The sequence below is a fragment of the Pelodiscus sinensis genome, chromosome 3 (genome assembly GCF_049634645.1).
Source record: "Pelodiscus sinensis isolate JC-2024 chromosome 3, ASM4963464v1, whole genome shotgun sequence".
Classification (NCBI taxonomy): domain Eukaryota; kingdom Metazoa; phylum Chordata; order Testudines; family Trionychidae; genus Pelodiscus; species Pelodiscus sinensis.
In genome coordinates this window covers 63416981-63434755 of record NC_134713.1, presented here as the reverse complement: position 1 = coordinate 63434755, position 17775 = coordinate 63416981, and the positions used below count along the sequence as shown (strand labels likewise).

The following is a 17775-nucleotide window of genomic DNA, read 5'->3' as shown; positions in this document are numbered from 1 at the left end:
TTGACTCACTTGCTTTTACCCAATCTGACAGCTGTTTATTGTGCAATACGCCACTTAAAACTATACACTGTACGTTCTCATAACCAGAGTAAAGTAAAATAACATCTGTGGTAACCAATTCAGCACATATTTATTTTTTAGAAAATGGTGCTTTTAACATGTATTTTTAATACGGTTTCATTATGTCACAAAATTTTGTTTAACAGAAAATATGCAATATTTTATTTAACCAATTCATTTTTTAATTAACTGAAATTTTTATTAAGCTTTTTAGGTGCAGTAAAAGCTCCTTGTATGAACAGGCTTGAGTGTATTTTAAAAGCATTATTTATATTCATGTATATTTTTGATATTTCGCTTAAAAAAACTATATTCTTTAAAATGGTATTTACAATCTAAATTATATACTTTCAGAGAAAACACAAAGACAATTATAATTAACACTGTGTATAACCTATGACATTAGAGCTGACTTTTTGGACCCATAAAGTCTGCTACTACAAGTCCTCCCTACTTATTTACATTTACACCAATTGCTAGGATTGAATATTTATACCTGACATTTCCTGGAGATTGCACATTATTCATTTTCTGCCACTCATCCTCTGCAGTTGCCCAGATCTAGCTTTTGATGTCTTTGGGTATGTCTACACACAATTTTTATTTCGGGGGAAGGATGCAAATACTGCAGCGCATTTGCATACTTCCTCTGCTTTTTTTTTTCGGAAGAGGCTCTGCCGGTATTTACCCGCCTCTACATGCAGCCGAATTTTGAAATAAACCCCTATTTCGAAAGACCCCTTATTCCTCCTCCAATGAGGTTTACAGGGGTCTTTTGAAATAAGGGTTTATTTTGAAATTCAGCCACATTTAGATGCGGATAAATACCGGAAGAGCCTCTTCTGGGGGGAAAAAAAGCGGAGGAAGTATGCAAATGCACCGCAGTATTTGCATCCTTCTTTTGAAATAAAAATTGTGTGTAGACATACCCTTTGAAAATCACCACAAGTCTCTTTGATTTTGGGGAGGACTTTCCATCTGTTTGTGGCTAGAGGGAGCAATACACCCATTGCAAGTTTCTTTCAAATGCTCCTTACAGCTGAGCTAACTTCTGCTGAAGCAGCCTTACAACCTCTGGTCACAAGATGAGCTAGTTGAATAGCATTAGGGGACAGAAGATACATAAAGACAAAGCACAGGATATAGAGCAAGGGTCTCCCAGCCACTAATCTTGGCTCTTCCACTGACTCTCTTTGTCCTTTGTTAGGTTGCTTAAAACAGTCCATACAAATATCTTTATCAGTAAATCATACATGATAATACTTTCTCATATACTTTCAACTATCTAAATGATTAATTTCATCAAAATGGAATGGAACAACATCATCAAGTTTGGTAGTGGTGGAGAAACCATGACTTGAAGATATATTACTTCTGCACTCCTCACTGAAGGAGTCGCCAACTGTAAAAACAAAAGTTGGTCTGCATATTTCCCACCTCATCCACAGTGTTGTCACTGATGCCTGAACTCTGCCAAAACCTCACATCTATCAGATTATTTGGACAGTTGTCCCTTGAAAACTTTGTTAAAAGTTGTCAAGAATGTCCTGACCCCAGCACTAGCTGACTGGCTTCATTTCTCCTGAAGCAGTAGTCTGGGGTCAACCTGAAGGTTTTTCCCTCTTTGCTTCACAGAGTTACTCAGTTAATTTTGAATTTGCGCTGAAGAGCTATATTTCTCATTTGTCCATAAAAGTGTGATCCAGGTGGAGAAAAATCACTTACATTTTCAGTGAGGTGAGGGATTGTTTCACAGGCAAACCCAAAAATGCTAAGACCAGCTCTATATGGCAAAATATGACAGCTCTTCTGTAGTCCAGCCAATGGACTGTGTATGAATATTAACATGTCTGTTAATTTACATAACAAAAGAATAATGCTTGCATCGTATATGTTCTTTTTTCTACAAAGAAGCAGATGACTCTTGGAAAATTGTTTTATTTATTAACTATCTTTCTATATATTCTTTTTTCTTGTTCTATATTGCTAAGAAAATCCATGCAAAAAAACCTTTATTTCTTAAGAGTTCAGTTGCTGCTTCTGCTTATTCCTCTATGGAAATCATAATCTTCTGTCTTTAACATCACAATCATTTTTACTAGAATATCACAAATAAAATGGTGCCTTCAGGCAAGGAATAAGCAACAGAAGCCAGTGAACATATAAACATGCAGATGTTTTTGGTAATAAAGAATGAGGGGAAAAGTACAAACACAAAATCATATGAACAAAACATATTTCTGAATAGAATATTTAATATTTTCTTGGCAGCCTGTATCTTTTAAAGTGGATTATTGTTTCTTCAATGATTTGCTATAATTGCACTGAGCACAAATGTAGTATGTGACCTCATCTGTTTCTTGCTGTGATGTAAAAAATGTAGAGAAAATGTTACAAAGGAGCTAAAAATTGGAAAACTTTTAACCAAAAATCTAAATATGTGTTTAACTGCTTTAAAATGTAAAATTAAACAGTCATCTCACAAACTAAGCAGGGCTGGATTACTGTTTGGATGAGAACATGTAACAGTTGTATGGAAGGACATGGTGATTCAGTAAGGTGAAACTATCTCTGACTCATTACTGAGTCTGTGCCCTAGAAATGGTGTTGACAAGCACTGTGTGGCTGCAGGTGCACTTTTGAATGAGATGTTTTTTTTTTAAAAAGTGACCATTTGGGGTCATCACAGATACTATGGCAGCATTCAAAGCAGTAGCAATAATTACTGTCTGGTTGCATGAATGTTTTCCCTTCTGCATTTTTAGTTGGATACATTATTTTTCAGATGTCCTACATTGTTTTAATGTTGCTGTGTTTAGCAACACCTCATAAATGGCTGCATTGCAGTGGTAGATGGAAGTAATTATAGTGTTTAACTGGTATTTCAGTTTCTTTCCTACCGCAGGTTCCTTTTCCAAGAAAGGTGATACATTAATGCTAGATGCTATTGTTTTTGTAAAGAGAACACCACTTCTGAATTAAAGGACTACATTAGATGTTTCAGGGAGTGGGAAACCTTTTCATCTAATGGAAGGAATAAGTTATACTTTTTTTCCCATATGATATAATAGAATTACCTTACATTTGTTAAACTTTAAAGGGATCTGATTACTCCATGACCCTGATTCATGTGGTATTGTGGGATCCAAATGTCCATTAGCTGCCTAAAAATATTCTAGGGAATATTTGATTAAGGGAACCACCACCATGGCCCAAATTTGAGGCCACTGAGCACTGGCTTCCAAGCAGCGTCAGTTCAAACAAATTAGGAGTTCTCTGTAAAGTTATTCAATTGGGCACCTAGATGCCAGGACCAAGATTTGGTATGTGATTACCTGCCCTCCACATGTATATCTACTCACAACCTCTGTTTGTGCCAGATGAGTTCACTGTGTATTAGAATGTAGACTACAAAAGTTTGTGATTGTGGAAATAGTTACTGGACTAATTAATGGAGGTTCTCTGTTCCTGGGAAAGGAGAACATGTAGTCTGTCCAGGATTGGGATGGGGTGGAGGGAGAAACATACAGATTATCCCCCAAAGGACTTTGTCAGTATGAAGTTGCTCTTTCTCTCCAGCACATTTTACTAGAATGGGTGCATTGGTCCCATAATCTGGAAGACCCCCATGGCTGTAGTTGGTTTGGAAGAATTGTTAGAATTGGCTCTTGTTCCACATGTTTGTCAACACTGGGGTAAGAGCACCAACAGCTAAAACAGTGAATTTTATTGCAGAGAACATTGTTCAACCCTCAGTCCCACGGCTTGTCACAGTGGAGACATCTTCCCCCGTATTCCATCCAGCATAAGCTGGAAGAAACAACTATCAAAGCTCCCTTTCAAGAAGTGGAATGATGAGTTGCCCACATCTCCTCTACCGTATGGTAGAGGTGGGAGTGAGGGAAGGATGGAGGAACCCAAAGCCAAGAAGGGAAAATAGAGAGAAATCATTCTGTGGGTAGGATGTGCAATATGTCACTGTTCCCACTAGGAGGGAAGTTTAATTTCTCTCACACGCCCCCACAACTGCCAGAAAAGAGCTTGTTGAGGAAGAAGAGATTTTGGTCAGGGATGAGTTGTATTTTGGTGGTTCCCAGACCAGATTTAGTCATCATTACTATTTCAGGAAATGGTTGTGAGTATTCTATGTAGTGATTGTCCTTCAAACAATATCCCAAACAAACTTTGAGGGTATTTTTTATTAAAATTGCAGTGTGGGTATGCAATGTTGTTTGGCATATAATGAACCTTCTCTAGTAGGGGGGGAGGCTAATGAACTTCCTATGTTATCTGCTTTGAATCCATCTCTCTGGAGATGTACACATACTCTAGTTCAGACTAGATTTCCCAGGGACAGAGGCAAATAAAAAGTTTGGAGATACAGTACACAGTCTGGATGTAAATGGGCAAGTTGGCTTCTTGATCCAGCAAATGAACAGGACCGCTAATCCCTGAAGGGCCCCCATCCTTAAGGTAGAATTGGGAGTTCTGGACCTGCCAGAATCCATGTTAGCATGAATTCTGGTAAGCTCCTTAGCACGCAAGAAGGTAGTTTCATCATTTTAATATTTAATATTTCTCTGTAATGCTTGCACCTGAAGAATTAAGTACAAGCAGTCCCCGAGTTACGCGGATCCGACTTATGTCGGATCCGCAGTTACGAACGGGGCCTTCCCTCTCCCTGGTCTCCAGCAGACCAGGGAGAGGAAGCAAAGCGGCGGAACACGCGGGCAGCGGACAGCCCAGACGCGTCTGGGCTGTCCGCTGGCCGCGTGTTCCACCGCTTTGCTCTGCTCTGCTCTGCTCCCCGTCCCCCTGGTCTGCAGACCAGGGGGACGGGGAGCAGAGCAGAGCAAAGTCGCGGAGCACACGGCCAGCTGACAGCCCAGACGTGTCTGGGCTGTCCGCTGCCCACGTGTTCCGCCGCTTTGCTCCCCGTCCCCCTGGTCTACAGACCAGGGGGACGGGGAGCAAAGCAGAGCAAAGCCACGGAGCCCGAGGGCAGCAGGATAGCCACGGTGCATCTGGGCTGTCCCGCTGCCCCCGTGCTCCGCGGCTTTGCTCCGGACGCCTGTGGTACAGCAGCTGGGGCACTGCCGGTTGGTCCCGTAGCGCCGCTCTGGGCGCCACTGGACCCAACCCAGCAGCACCCCAGCTGCTCTGCTTCAGGTGTCCCCAAGTCAGCCGCTGCTGAAACTGACCAGTGGCTGACTACAGGAAGCCCCTACCTCGAGCTTCCTGGAATCAGCTGCTGATCAGTTTCAGCAGCAGCTGACTTGGGGATGCCTGGGGTTCTTAAGTTGAATTTGTATGTAAGTCAGAACTGGCCTCCAGATTCAGCCGCTGTTGAAACTGATCAGTTTCAGCAGCGGCTGAATCTGGACGCCAGTTCCGACTTACATACAGATTCAACTTAAGAACAAACCTACAGTCCCTATCTTGTGCGTAACCCGGGGACTGCCTGTAGATTAAAGAGAATTTTGAGGTACCTTATAGCTACACAAATCACTCTGTTATCAGCCTCTAAAGAGAAAACAAGAAGGCCTGTTTAGGCAGACTGTCTTTTCTGGTCAAAAGAAAGTGAGAGGAGGGTCTCCACCCCAGAGGCAACAGCTTGGGAGCTGAAAGCTGAGAGCTGGATGACTGGGGAAACAGGTGCAGTTGCCCTGAACTGTGACATGTTTGCAACAAAGCTTGTTTACAGTGATCACTAAGGAATTGTTCTGTGACTTTTTCAATCCTCTCCTAACACATACATATTGAGAAGCCTAGAATGATTGTAGTACACTGGTATTTTCAGCATTAACAATGCTGAAAGTATATATTGTGCTCAGAGTACTTTTTGTACTCTTGATAAAATGTTCAACAGATTCTAAAAAAAAATGTGCCTATACATTAAGACAGGTGCTTTTACAAGACCAAGGTCATTTAATAATGCAGAGGATGGTAACTGCTATGTTCCTTATTCAGTAAGACAATTGCTGTAACTTGTGAAGGCTACGATCAGCAGTTTTCTAAAAGCATTTAGCTCAGTGCATTGGCAGGTGTTTGCATTTTCTGGAAAGATCTGTTTCCCAGATTGCTAATGAGTGGCCAAGCAAGCATACAGAGAGTTAATAATACTGCTTAATTGCCACAGTCACATAGAGCAACCACATAATTTATTGCTATTCTGAGCCTCTAAACACTAGAAGAATGATAAACTATATGACAAAGGCTTACTGAGATTGCTAGTTAGTGAAAGTCACTGGCTAAAGTGGAATCTCTCTCTGTCTTTAGCAGGTGATATTTCTAACAGCATTTTTCTGCTTCAGCAGGAAAAAAAGGGCATATAAATATTTTTCTTTGGCTGCTATTGTCAAAATAATATGAATTTCTAAATCATTACACAGCCAAAAGTTTCTTCCTGTGTTTAAATGTCCATACTGGGTTAGAAAAGGAAGTTGTGTTTTCCTGAACACACCTAATGAAATGTAAATGTTAAGTGAGTCTGCATTACTGAACATCTGGCTGGAATATAGCTTTTAACACATGTATAATGAACTAAGATACTGTACAAGGAAATGTGCTAAAAAGGGAAAGACAGGCAAATTAGGAGAAGAGTTAATCTTGGAAACAGAATAGGAAATGTCTTCCCCTAAACCATGTGGCCACCAACAGTCACAAAGCTCATTGTATTAGTCAAATGGTTTTTAAAATACTTGTAATCAGCAGAAAGATTGCTTCTTTTTCAAAAAGAAATAATAATATAAAATGCTAGAATTGACTTTTTTATGCTAAAATATCATGATTTGAATGGCTTAAATTAAGCAGCTTAGCTAAATTGTCTCATTCTGTCACTTTTACTTGACAAGTAAAATCCCAGAGTGCATTTTCCTGAAATTAATAGTAATAGTCAGAATAAATGCTGAATAAAATTTGATAGTTGCATTTTTAGCAATTTGAAGGTTAGACGTGTCCTATTTTGTAGGTGGGATAACCCAGATTTGGGACTTAAGATTTCCTTTATCTAGAAATTAGTCCAAAATATATTTGAGAGCTTTCACTACTAATTGTTCCAAGGACTTCCCTGGCATTCTTCAAAAACCATATCCTTTAATAGTAGTAAATTCTAGGGTCAGTACTGGTAAATAGATAGACAGTAGAAATGCAAAATTCTGCATATGAAATAACCAATCCTCTTTGCTACAGTAAACTTCCGATAATCCGGCACCTTTAGGACCCAGGGGGTGCCGGATTATCAGATATGCTGGACTATCAGAAGGGGGGGCTATGAGGGGTCTGGGGTGGGGTCTGAATCGGGGACGCCTGCAGCAGAGCAGCTGGAGTGCTGCCGGGTTGGTCCAGTAGCGCCGAACCTTGGCGCCGCGAGACCAACCCGTCAGCACTGCTTCTCGGCTCTACTGGACCAACCCAGCAGCACCCCAGCTTCTCTGCCACAGGTGTCCCCAAGTCAGCCGCTGCAGAAACTGATCAGCGGCTGACTCCAGAAAGCCAGAGGCAGAGCTGCTCTGCCCCGGGCTTCCTGGAGTCAGCCCTGGTCAGTTTCAGCAGCGGCTGAATCAGGATGCCTGGGACAGAGCAGCTGGGGCGCTGCTGGGTTGGTCTGGTAGCGCCAAACCTCGGTGCTGCGGGGACCAACCCAGCAGCACCCTGGCTGCTCTGTCCCAGGTGTACCCAAGTCAGCTGCTGCTGAAACTGACCAGCGGCTGATTCCAGGACGCTGGGGCAGAGCAGCTCTGTCTCGGGCTTCCTGGAGTCAGCCACTGGTCAATTTCAGCAGCGGCTGAATCCTGGACAGCTGGGGTGCTGCCGGGTTGGTCCCGCAGCCCCGAGGGGCAGCGCTACTGGACCTACCCGGCAGCACTCCAGCTGTTCTGCCCCCTGCTTCCCGGATTCAGCGCTGGTCAGTTTTAGCAGCGGCTGAATCGGGGAAGCTGGGGGCAGAGCAGCTCCAATGGTCCGGCTGCCCAGAGCACTTCCGGGTTCCTGATGGTGCCGGACCGTCAGATGCCAGACCATCGGAGTTTTTACTGTATAAGGAAAAGTAATTACCCATAAAAGCCTGGATCACAGTTGTGATATTACTTTGACTAGCATTTAATTTGGAAATTATAACAGAACTAGACACAAAACTGACAGTTAAATACAGAATCCTGCATACAAAGAAACTTCTTGGAACCAACTGAAGTATATTGGAAAATAGTTGATAAATCATTCAATAAAGTTCTCAAGTTGCCATGGTTACTTGGGAATGTTGCATTTTATTATGTTAAGATGACTAGGATGAAGAAGCCAAAATAAGCAGGAAATATAGTACACAAGGACTAAAAATCTCCAAATCACTCAGCATCGTCTGATAGACAAATAGCTTACAGTATCAGCTCCTTGCTGACAAGCCTATGAATGAATGGAGAAAAGATGACTCAAGATATTTAGAACATGTGTGATTTTTTCTTAAATGTATTTTTAAATTAAAATTTGCTTTGTTTTTAAAATAAAATAAACTCTAAAAAATTAGAGTGGAAAGATTTTTATAAGCTAATTCTGAGATTGAAACCTATTGTTTACTTTTGAGACCTTTAACAAAGAAGGTTGATGGAAACACAGATAGTGCATTTCATGTACTTAGGCTAGCAGTAGCACTTATACAGGAAGCAGTTCATCCCCATGGAAACCTATTTGCATTTGGGACATTTGTACTGTTTTTTTTCTAGAGTAGCTGATGTTTTAGCATAATAAAATTGCCATATATTGACAGCAGATTTCAAAAGTATTTTTAAAATGTCGAGTAGTTGAACATATGTACATTGGAGATGTAAACTATTCAGTTAAGCTTAATTTCAGGTGTAGGATGAAGAATTCTAACTGATGAATTATAAGGCCTTCCATTATCTAACACAAGGTGAAGTAACAGTTCCTTTAAATTGATTTAATAAAATACATTTACCTTACACTTTTTTTAAACAGGTGACAAGAGAACTGAAACAGTATGACAATAAAATTATAGAGTGCAAATTTGAGAACAACAGCTGGGTCTTCATGAGGCAGAGAATAGACAAAAGCTTTCCAAATGCTTACAACACTGCCCTAGGTGAGTAGAATAATTTACTTTTGCTCACACCTTTCATATTTACCATTTCAGTAAAATTGGTTAAATGAACTTAATTTCCTCTGCCTTAATGTCTAATTTAATGAGGAAAGATGGTCTGTATTCTCAATATTTAGTTTAGCGGTTTTTGTCTTTTCAGTATAACATTAAGTCCTCCCATTTGTTATGTGCCATCTGGCTCAGGCTAAGGAGCTGTTAAATTGCAGTATAAATGTTTGAACTCCATCTAGATCAGTGGTCACTAACCAGTAGATCTTGGAGATTTTGACAGGTGATCCTAACAGGTTTTACCAGGAAGCTATCGTGTGCCAGCACTTCAGCTGTCCCTCCCCTCACAGTTGAGCATCTTCTACCCTTTGCCTTGGAGCTGTCCCCATCTGCTCAGGAGCCTCATGCTTGCTGGGCAGAGCAAGGGAATGACAGGAAGGGTGCTGATGTCAAGGTGCCCCCTCGCCCATTCTGTATCATATCTCCACAGAGCAGAGAGGGCGCACAATAGGACTTGGGATGGAGATTGATTTCAGGAGTGGTTTAGGACCAGGACAGGGGTGAGCCTTCTTTAACCCCACTGCACCACCAATCAGGAGCCACCAGAAGTAAGCAGTTCCCCTGTGGAGCCCACATCCTGAACTCCTACCCTAGTCATGAAAACCTTCCTGCACTCCAACCCATTGCCCTAGCCCAGACCAGACACCCTCCCAAAGCCTGCACTAAGAAACCCCTCCTGCAACTGCCCCAAACTCAGCTCAGAGCCCCTCCTCTCTCACTCCAAATCCCTTAATCCAAGATCAGAGCCTGCATCCCAACCCTCTGTCTCAGCTTGGTGAAAATGAGTGAGGATAGAGTGAGCAGGAGTTGGGGCCTCAGATAAGGGGCAGAAAGGAGGTGGAGCAAGAATAGTTGGGTTTGAGGTAGATCTCGGATGGCAATTAAATTGAAAAAATTGATCTCATGCTTTAAAAGGTTAGAGACCATTGGTCTAGATCCTGTCTTTAGAATCTCACAAGGTGGGAGGATCCCAGAGCTCAGCCTCCAACCCAAGCCCAAAAATTTATACTGGAGGTAAACAGCCCCCTATCTCAACCCTCACAAGATTAAGGTAGTTGCCTTTTAACTGTAGTGTAGACATACCGGTTACTTTACACATGACAGATGAAATCATGGCCTCTGTGTAGTAACTGTATATGAGTTCTTCACAGATTTGGGTTATTATTTAGCCTGCCTTTAAGTGAGGCCTATAAAAATATAGTTGTCTTAGCTCTACAACACAGCTAACTAACAAACACTATTCCCAGTAGTACGTTGACTTGTGCTGATGCACCAAGAAAAATACTTTGGCACATCAACATGCTACATAAGTTGAATTTGATGAATAAAAAAAACCATGGTAATTTCAGCTCTATTCAAGACAATTGTTTGCCAGATGGAAGACAGAATTAGTAGGAGAAAATGTAATTTCAAGCTCCTAAAATAGTATTACAAACAATAGAGAGTAAAGCAAATGAAAGCTATGAAAAAAAATTTGTCTTTAAGGATTATGACGCCTTCAGATTCTCCTATAGACAATAAAAAAGAATGCGAAAGAATAATTTTCTTTCAGGTGGAATGAATGAGTTTAAATTAAAAAGATATGTTTGAATAATATGAGTAACAGTTCTCATACTGAACTGACTTTTTTGGTGGTATCATAAACTTTAAACAGAACTACAAAGCTGACAAAGTGTATGTATATTGATAGTTTTCCTTTAAAATTATTCTACCCATGTACATATCTGATGATCTAGTGAATTTTAATTGTTTGGATGAATAAATTGAGGTTAGCCATTTGATCACGTGGCAACAGGACTGCTACATTGCTGGTGCCTTTGGAGGAGGTACCTCAGAATGCAAGCATCTCCATCACCTCAGCAGCTTTGGGTATGTCTAGACTACATGCCTCTGCTGAAAAAGGCATGTAAAATAGGCTACCCAACATAGTCAGTGAAGCGGGGATTTAAATATCCCCGGCTTCATTAAAATAAAAATGGCCGCCATGCTGTGCCAGCTCAGCTGATCATTGGCACAGCACGCAAGTCAAGACGCGAATCGGTCGACAGGGGAAGCCTTTGTTGACCACTCCCTTATGCCTCGTGAAACACCAGCATTTCCTCTTAGTTGTTTAAGCAAGTTTTTTTTTTCCTTTGGCCTGCCCTCTCCTTTCCCCTACTTCCAAGCAACAGCAACTTTTCCTCTTCCCCCAGCCCTCTTCTTACCCTCACCCCTACTGCTAGAGCTAGCTTAACTTTTTTTTACAAAGGGGGTGGGTGAGTGTAGGGCGGTATGTGAAAGAGAGAGATCTTTGTAAAAAATGTCATCTATATGTATACAGTAAAACTCCAGTGGTCCAGCACTCCTGATGGTCCGGCGTCATCTGGAACCCAGAAGTGCTCTGGGCAGCCAGACAATTGGAGCTGCTCTGTCCCCGGCTTCCCCGATTCAGCCGCTGCTGAAACTGACCAGCGGCTTACTTGGGAAAGCCGGGGCCAGAGCAGCTGGGGTGCTGCCGGGTTGGTCCCCTAGCACTGCCCCTCGGCGCTGCGGGACCAACCCGGCAGCACCCCAGCTGCTCTGCCCCAGACTTCCCCAAGTCAGCCGCTGCTGAAACTGACCAGCAGCTGACAACCCAGCTGCTCTGCCCCGGGCTTCCCAGAGTCAGCCGCTGGTCAGTTTCAGCAGCGGCTGACTTGGGGAAGTCTGGGGCAGAGCAGCTGGGGTGCTGCTGGGTTGGTCCCGCAGTGCCAAGGGGCACATCCCCCCCCCGCTCTACCCCAGACCCTTCATAGCCCCCCCTTCCGATAGTCCAGCATATCTGATAATCCAGCACCCCCTGAGTCCTAACGGTGCTGGATTATCGGAAGTTTACTGTATACATATATATATATATAGAGAGAGAGAGAGAGAGAGATCTTTGTAAAAAATGAAACTTCTCATGGGAAATTATTTTTACAATGAAATTTTAAAAATGTATGCATTTTTGGTTCAATTGTTGAAAAAAGTTGGTTTTGTACTTTTGATGGGTTCTATCCCTTCCATTTTTCTTAAATTTTCCCCATTGGAAGAGATCTCTGGTGTGGCCGAGAGACTCCCTTTTTTCCATATTTGAAAAAAAAGCTGGAAAGAAATAGTAATGCTAAAAGGAAGTGTGAGCATGCTTCTTCTTTCCCTTTTTTAAACTTTTTTCTTTTTACACTGTCACAGTTCAAAATTTTTTTAAAAAAATCGTGTTTTTACCATCACACGCTTGCTGGGGTGTTAACTTCTTTATTTTTATAATTTTTGTTTGTTTTAGCAAAGTTTGCTACTTTTAATTAAAATATTGTGTTTAAAATGGACTAAATCCAATGCATACAGTAGACATTTTTTAAGCACCTTTATACTAAATTTTTATAATTGTAAAAATCATTGACATTAGGGAAGGTTTTATTAATGTTACATTAATATTGTGCATGGTTCCAGAATTACAGTGGCATGAAAAGAGTATCTTCAGAGGCCATGGAACCATACTTTTAATTTCTAGTCATGAAGATTTTTTATGTCCGTTGAGGGAGAGAAGCTTGCTCATTTTATTTAGTGGATGTTGAGGCTCAAGAAAGTAATAATTGTTCTTCCTCACGCAACTGCCTTTGTTGTATAGCTGATTATCCTCAGACTATGTCTCAAAATCATTTATAGACTTATCTTATATTCTTGTCATGGAATTCCACCTTAATTCTATATATATCTTGCTGCTTGTCTTTTTTTCATAAGTCTCAGGATTCATTACATGAGACAGGTTGCACAGCAAAAATGATAAAGATGATAGTTCAGAATCAAGCCTTTACATAAATTGTTTAAATTGTTTGCTATTTGGTGAAAAATACAAAGACTTAGCCATTTCAGTTCCAAATTTGTCAAAATGGATAAAATAATGTATTCCTACCTGTAAGGCTTCAGAGCCAGAAGACACATTGTACAAGAGCTTTGTTGCTACCACATGTCTAAGTAATGTGTTAATTCCTGACATTTATATTGGATTTAATTTTACTTTTTGACAAAGAATTATTCTCTTGACTGGAAGGCTAGACTGGGTGCCTGTTGGGACAGCAGTTCTTTACTCTCTCTAGTCTTAAGCTGTGTGAGAACAAAGTAGAATAATTTCATCCCTAACACAAAAGTTCTATAAAATGATATGTTCAAAGCTGAACATTTATGCCAAATACTGTCATTTATTTTGCATGTACTGGATCGAATTGTTCAAGTGTTGCATGCAACCAATCAGTTTATTAACATCAAAATGTGTTCTTTGTTCGCAGCTGTATGTAATAGCATCCAAAATCCAGTTACAAAGGAAATGCTGTTTGAGTTCATTGATAGGTGTACAGCAGCTTCTCAAGGACAGACGCATAAACATCACCTGGATCCTGATGCTGAACTTATGCCCCCACCTCCTCCCAAAAGACCACGCACCATAACTTAAGGCCGCATGCCGAATGCAAAGCATGTTGTTTACAATTCTACAGAAGGTGAAATGAAAAAGTGTGGATTTAAAAAAAAAGAAAACATTTTCAAAATAGTCATTCTAAGCATCCTGTAAATATCTAGATGCATTTTTTCAAATGCCACATCATGAACCGATGTACTTTTTGTAACTGGCAAATTCAACCTTACTTTATGGGATTTGAAGATTGAAATATCCAAAGGTTTAGACAAGAACAGTATAGAATCAGTGGAAAGCTGCCTTGTTTATACATGGGTATCTTTCACCTTTAACTTATAATGTTGGCAATCTGGAACTGTGAGAAAATATTGGAACACTGAACTTTTTAGAGGCCGTGTTTCAAATATAGTGGTGTTTCGTTTTCTTTCTTTTTATTTAATTAGTTGAAATTTTTCATTCTTAGTATAATTTATATTCGTGTTCCTACATTTCTGAGACTCATGTTCAAGAACAAACAGCAATGTTGTTTGTGCACTGTGTTGGTTTGCAAAACCTTATTAAGTGTACTAATTTTAAAATTAGCTGAGGTGGTTTTTTTTTTATTATTATTAAAGAACTGAATCTTTATGGTTGTAAATAGCATCCTTTCTAAAAGAAATGTGCCGGGTTGTTCTGGGGGGTTGTGTTTTGTTTTCATTTCATTATCTAAAGTGACACACTTAATGTCTGATGGGTCAATTTTAGCTCTGCATTTTAAGTTTATTTGTAGATAAGGATCACACATGAAATCCTTAGTATTAAAGTCTCTGGTTTCAGACAGTTTCTAATGCAAGATGTAGTTCTCCATAGTGAAGCCATTATAAATAATATTTAAAGGTACATCTTCACTGTGATATGCAAGAGTAATAACTAGTACTAATAATGTTGTCTTAGATCCAGGTGCAAAATGGCAAAAGAAATGCCAAACACCACCTTTAAGGAGGAGGTAATTCCAATGGAATAGAGCCCTGTCACAGAAAAAGGGATCCTATGATTAGACAAAAGCAGAGCAAGACATTTATCAGTGGAAATTAACATGCTGAATACCAAGACAGTTTTCAAAACAGTAGTCAATTGTCCTGTGACAATATTCTAATCCGCTGACTTTATTTCACTTATAGCCAGTGATGAAACAAATAGCCTAATGGCTCTTGCTGCAGTACAGTTGGCAGTTGTTCACTCAATTAAGATGGAAAAGCTGCATTCCAACAGACTTATGGAGGCATTGCTCTCAGTCTGAACTAACTAAAAACAAACGTAATTATAAAAGTGCAGTTTTAAAAGTTTTCTGTCCAATTAATGAGCTGGTGTTTATACTTGTTTTTCAATAACTATATAACTAAATATGAGTGATCCAGTCATTCAACAGTCTGATTAACATAATTTCAGTTGATATAATAATCTGATCTAAAATAGTTTATACTTAAATGACTTTTAATGTTTGTAAATAAAGTTAACTCATGAAGTATTTTTTCTATATGGAAACTTTAGGGCTATACTTGGGGGCGGGGCGGCTCCTCCAATTGTTTCAACATGTATAAATATACACTGTATCATTCACATGGTAATCCTCATGTGTCTTTCCTGGGATACTCCATACATGTTTTAGGGCACTGAAGAGGTTAAATAAGTTGCTTTATTTTGCTGCAGTAAAACTTAAGGAAAAAGTGTGCTCTTCAAAGCTCATGTTTCAACCATACATACTTTCTATGTACTCTCTTTATAACAGATATATCACCTATGCACGGTTGAAAAATTATATCCCAAAAGCAACTTTATGAATTTGATATGAAAACCTATGCAACCTCAATGCATCCTTCATGGAAACTCATTGTACATTTCTTTTCTACATAATGTTTGTTGTGGTTTTCCCCAGACTTTCAGCCTTACCATTGTGTTAAGTCATGATGACATATATATTTTATCATCAGTCTTTATTGCTGTTTAAATGTCTATGGTAATTGGAACCTTTTAACTGAGGTATGTGAAAAAGAGCATTTTGTTTTAAATATTCAGTTTATTTCCTCTCTTCTCCTTCACACCTTTTGTCTCTTTATTTCAACAGAATTTTTTTAAGTTTATAATTTGTCATTTTCTTTTGTGCATTTGTAGCCTGCCCTCGATGTGCATTTCACGCAGTTCATGAATGCGCACTCTTGTCCTTTGCATATTTTGACTTTACTGTTTTCTTCCCATCAAGTTTTGCAGTGGGTATATTGAAGGAATTGTAAAGATATTGAGAGATGATCTGATGGTTGGGGAGATCTCTGCTCAGATTTGACTTGAAGTTTTTTCTGCACTGCAGCTCTATAACCTTTGAAAGAGGCTGATCATGTTTGGTTTTCTGTACAAGGTTTTAAAAAAAGAAATGAGAAGGGCAGAGTGAAGGATCAGATAAAAACAATGGAAATTCCACTTTTGTTTTTGTTTTGTTTTGTTTTTTGTTTGTTTGTAAGAATATGAGCCCCACTCTGCTACTAGATATTCTGAGATAGGTGTCAAGGAGGCAAGGAAGAGACTGTGCCAAAAAAACCTGAGAAAAACTAAAGTTGCTCTTAGAATATAGAGTATGAACCCATCCTCTGAGTTGTTTTTTGTTAAATAGTACATGTACAGATACATTTTGCTTTCAATGGAGTTCTCAGAAAATGTCAGTATGTTCCTCTGCAAACTATGTATTAAGTATTTTAATAAAGTCAATGGTTTAAAAGAATAGGTGTTAATTTACTTGTGCTAGTAGTCTAATTGTTTGTGCTTACGATATCCATCCATCCCGTTGCCAGCAACAGGGTACTCAACCAATATTCAAACAGAAGAATTCTACATGTTTTGCAGAGGTCAGAGGTTCAACTCTGTGGGCTAGAAAGCCCAAGCATAAGCATTTCCAGAGAGCTAAGAAGTGATATAGTCTTGGCTATAATAAATATTTTTAAAGCAGAGTTTTTCCTTCCTGTGCTGAAGAGGAAACTCAAGAACTGGTGAATCAGAATAACTTTTTAAAATGTGCTAATATTTGTTAAATGTAGGGCTATCAATTAATTGAAGTTAACTCATGTAATTAATGCAAATATTAATGGCAATTTAAAAATTAATTGCAGTTAATTGTACTGTTAAGTAATAGAATATAATTTGAAATGAATTAAATATTTTGGATTATTTTGTACATTTTCAAATAGTCATTTCAATTACAGCACTGAATACAAAGTGTGCCATTACCAATATTTGCACTGAAAAAAAGAAACAAACAAAATGCCATTTTTCATTTCACTTTATAGAAACACTGTAGTGCAATCTGTTTATTGTGGAAGCATAACTTACTTAAAGAAAAAAGACAGTTACCTGTTTTGTAACTAGTGTTCTTTGAGGTTTGTTGCTTAAATGCATTCCATGACCCACCCTTCTTCCCCACTGTCAGAATATTGAGCAAGAAGAAACTGAGTGTGGGGGAGCACACACTGCCTCTTATTCAGTGCCGTGGAGGTGCCACTCCATGTGTCATGTGTACTCCCGTATGGGTACTGCTAACAGAAAAACTTCCAGCACTGGTGCACATGGAGAGCAACATACACCTACAGTGGAATGGACATGAGCAACACATCTGGAAGAATGCCAGTTACAAAACACGTAGCTGGCTTTCATGATATCAAAGGCTTTTTTTAAATCAATTTTCATAGCAAGAATGTAGTTCAAGTGAAATATTATCCCTCTACATCTTCCTGTATATTTGATCAGAAGAAAACAGACAAGTTGAGTTCAGAAACCATTAAACTGATATTCTGATAAAATAAATGTTGACTAAATGTTCTATATAGAACTACTTTGTGAAGAAAGATGATAATAAGGTTATTGCTGAAATTGAGCTGTATAAATTGTAAATACTTGAGACAGGAAAAAAACACTTTTTAATTTGTATTAAAACACTCAAAGTTTTACACAAGTCATTAAGAGATTGAAAGTTTTACACCATTGGGTAAACCTCAACTCATATATTTGTCACAGCTACACTGACTTCAGTGGAGCTACTTTGATTTCACTAGCTGAAGATCTGGCATGAAGATCCTGGACCCACTCCAATGAAATGAGGGCTGCACCAAGACACAAGTGCCAT

General features: G+C 39.5%; 1 protein-coding gene across 5 annotated transcripts in view; it reads left to right on the top strand.

The window, feature by feature from the left end:
• Positions 1 to 14253, top strand: part of RNGTT (RNA guanylyltransferase and 5'-phosphatase) — a 431251-nt gene extending 416998 nt beyond the window's left edge. For all 5 annotated transcript variants that reach the window (XM_075923868.1, XM_075923870.1, XM_075923869.1 and 2 more), the window contains 2 exons: positions 9031 to 9154; positions 13504 to 14253. In XM_075923868.1, the coding sequence (XP_075779983.1) occupies positions 9031 to 9154; positions 13504 to 13667 (288 nt within the window). In that variant the 3' untranslated portion in view covers positions 13668 to 14253. The remainder of the gene's footprint in view (positions 1 to 9030; positions 9155 to 13503) is intronic.
• The last annotated feature ends 3522 nt before the right edge of the window (positions 14254 to 17775 follow it).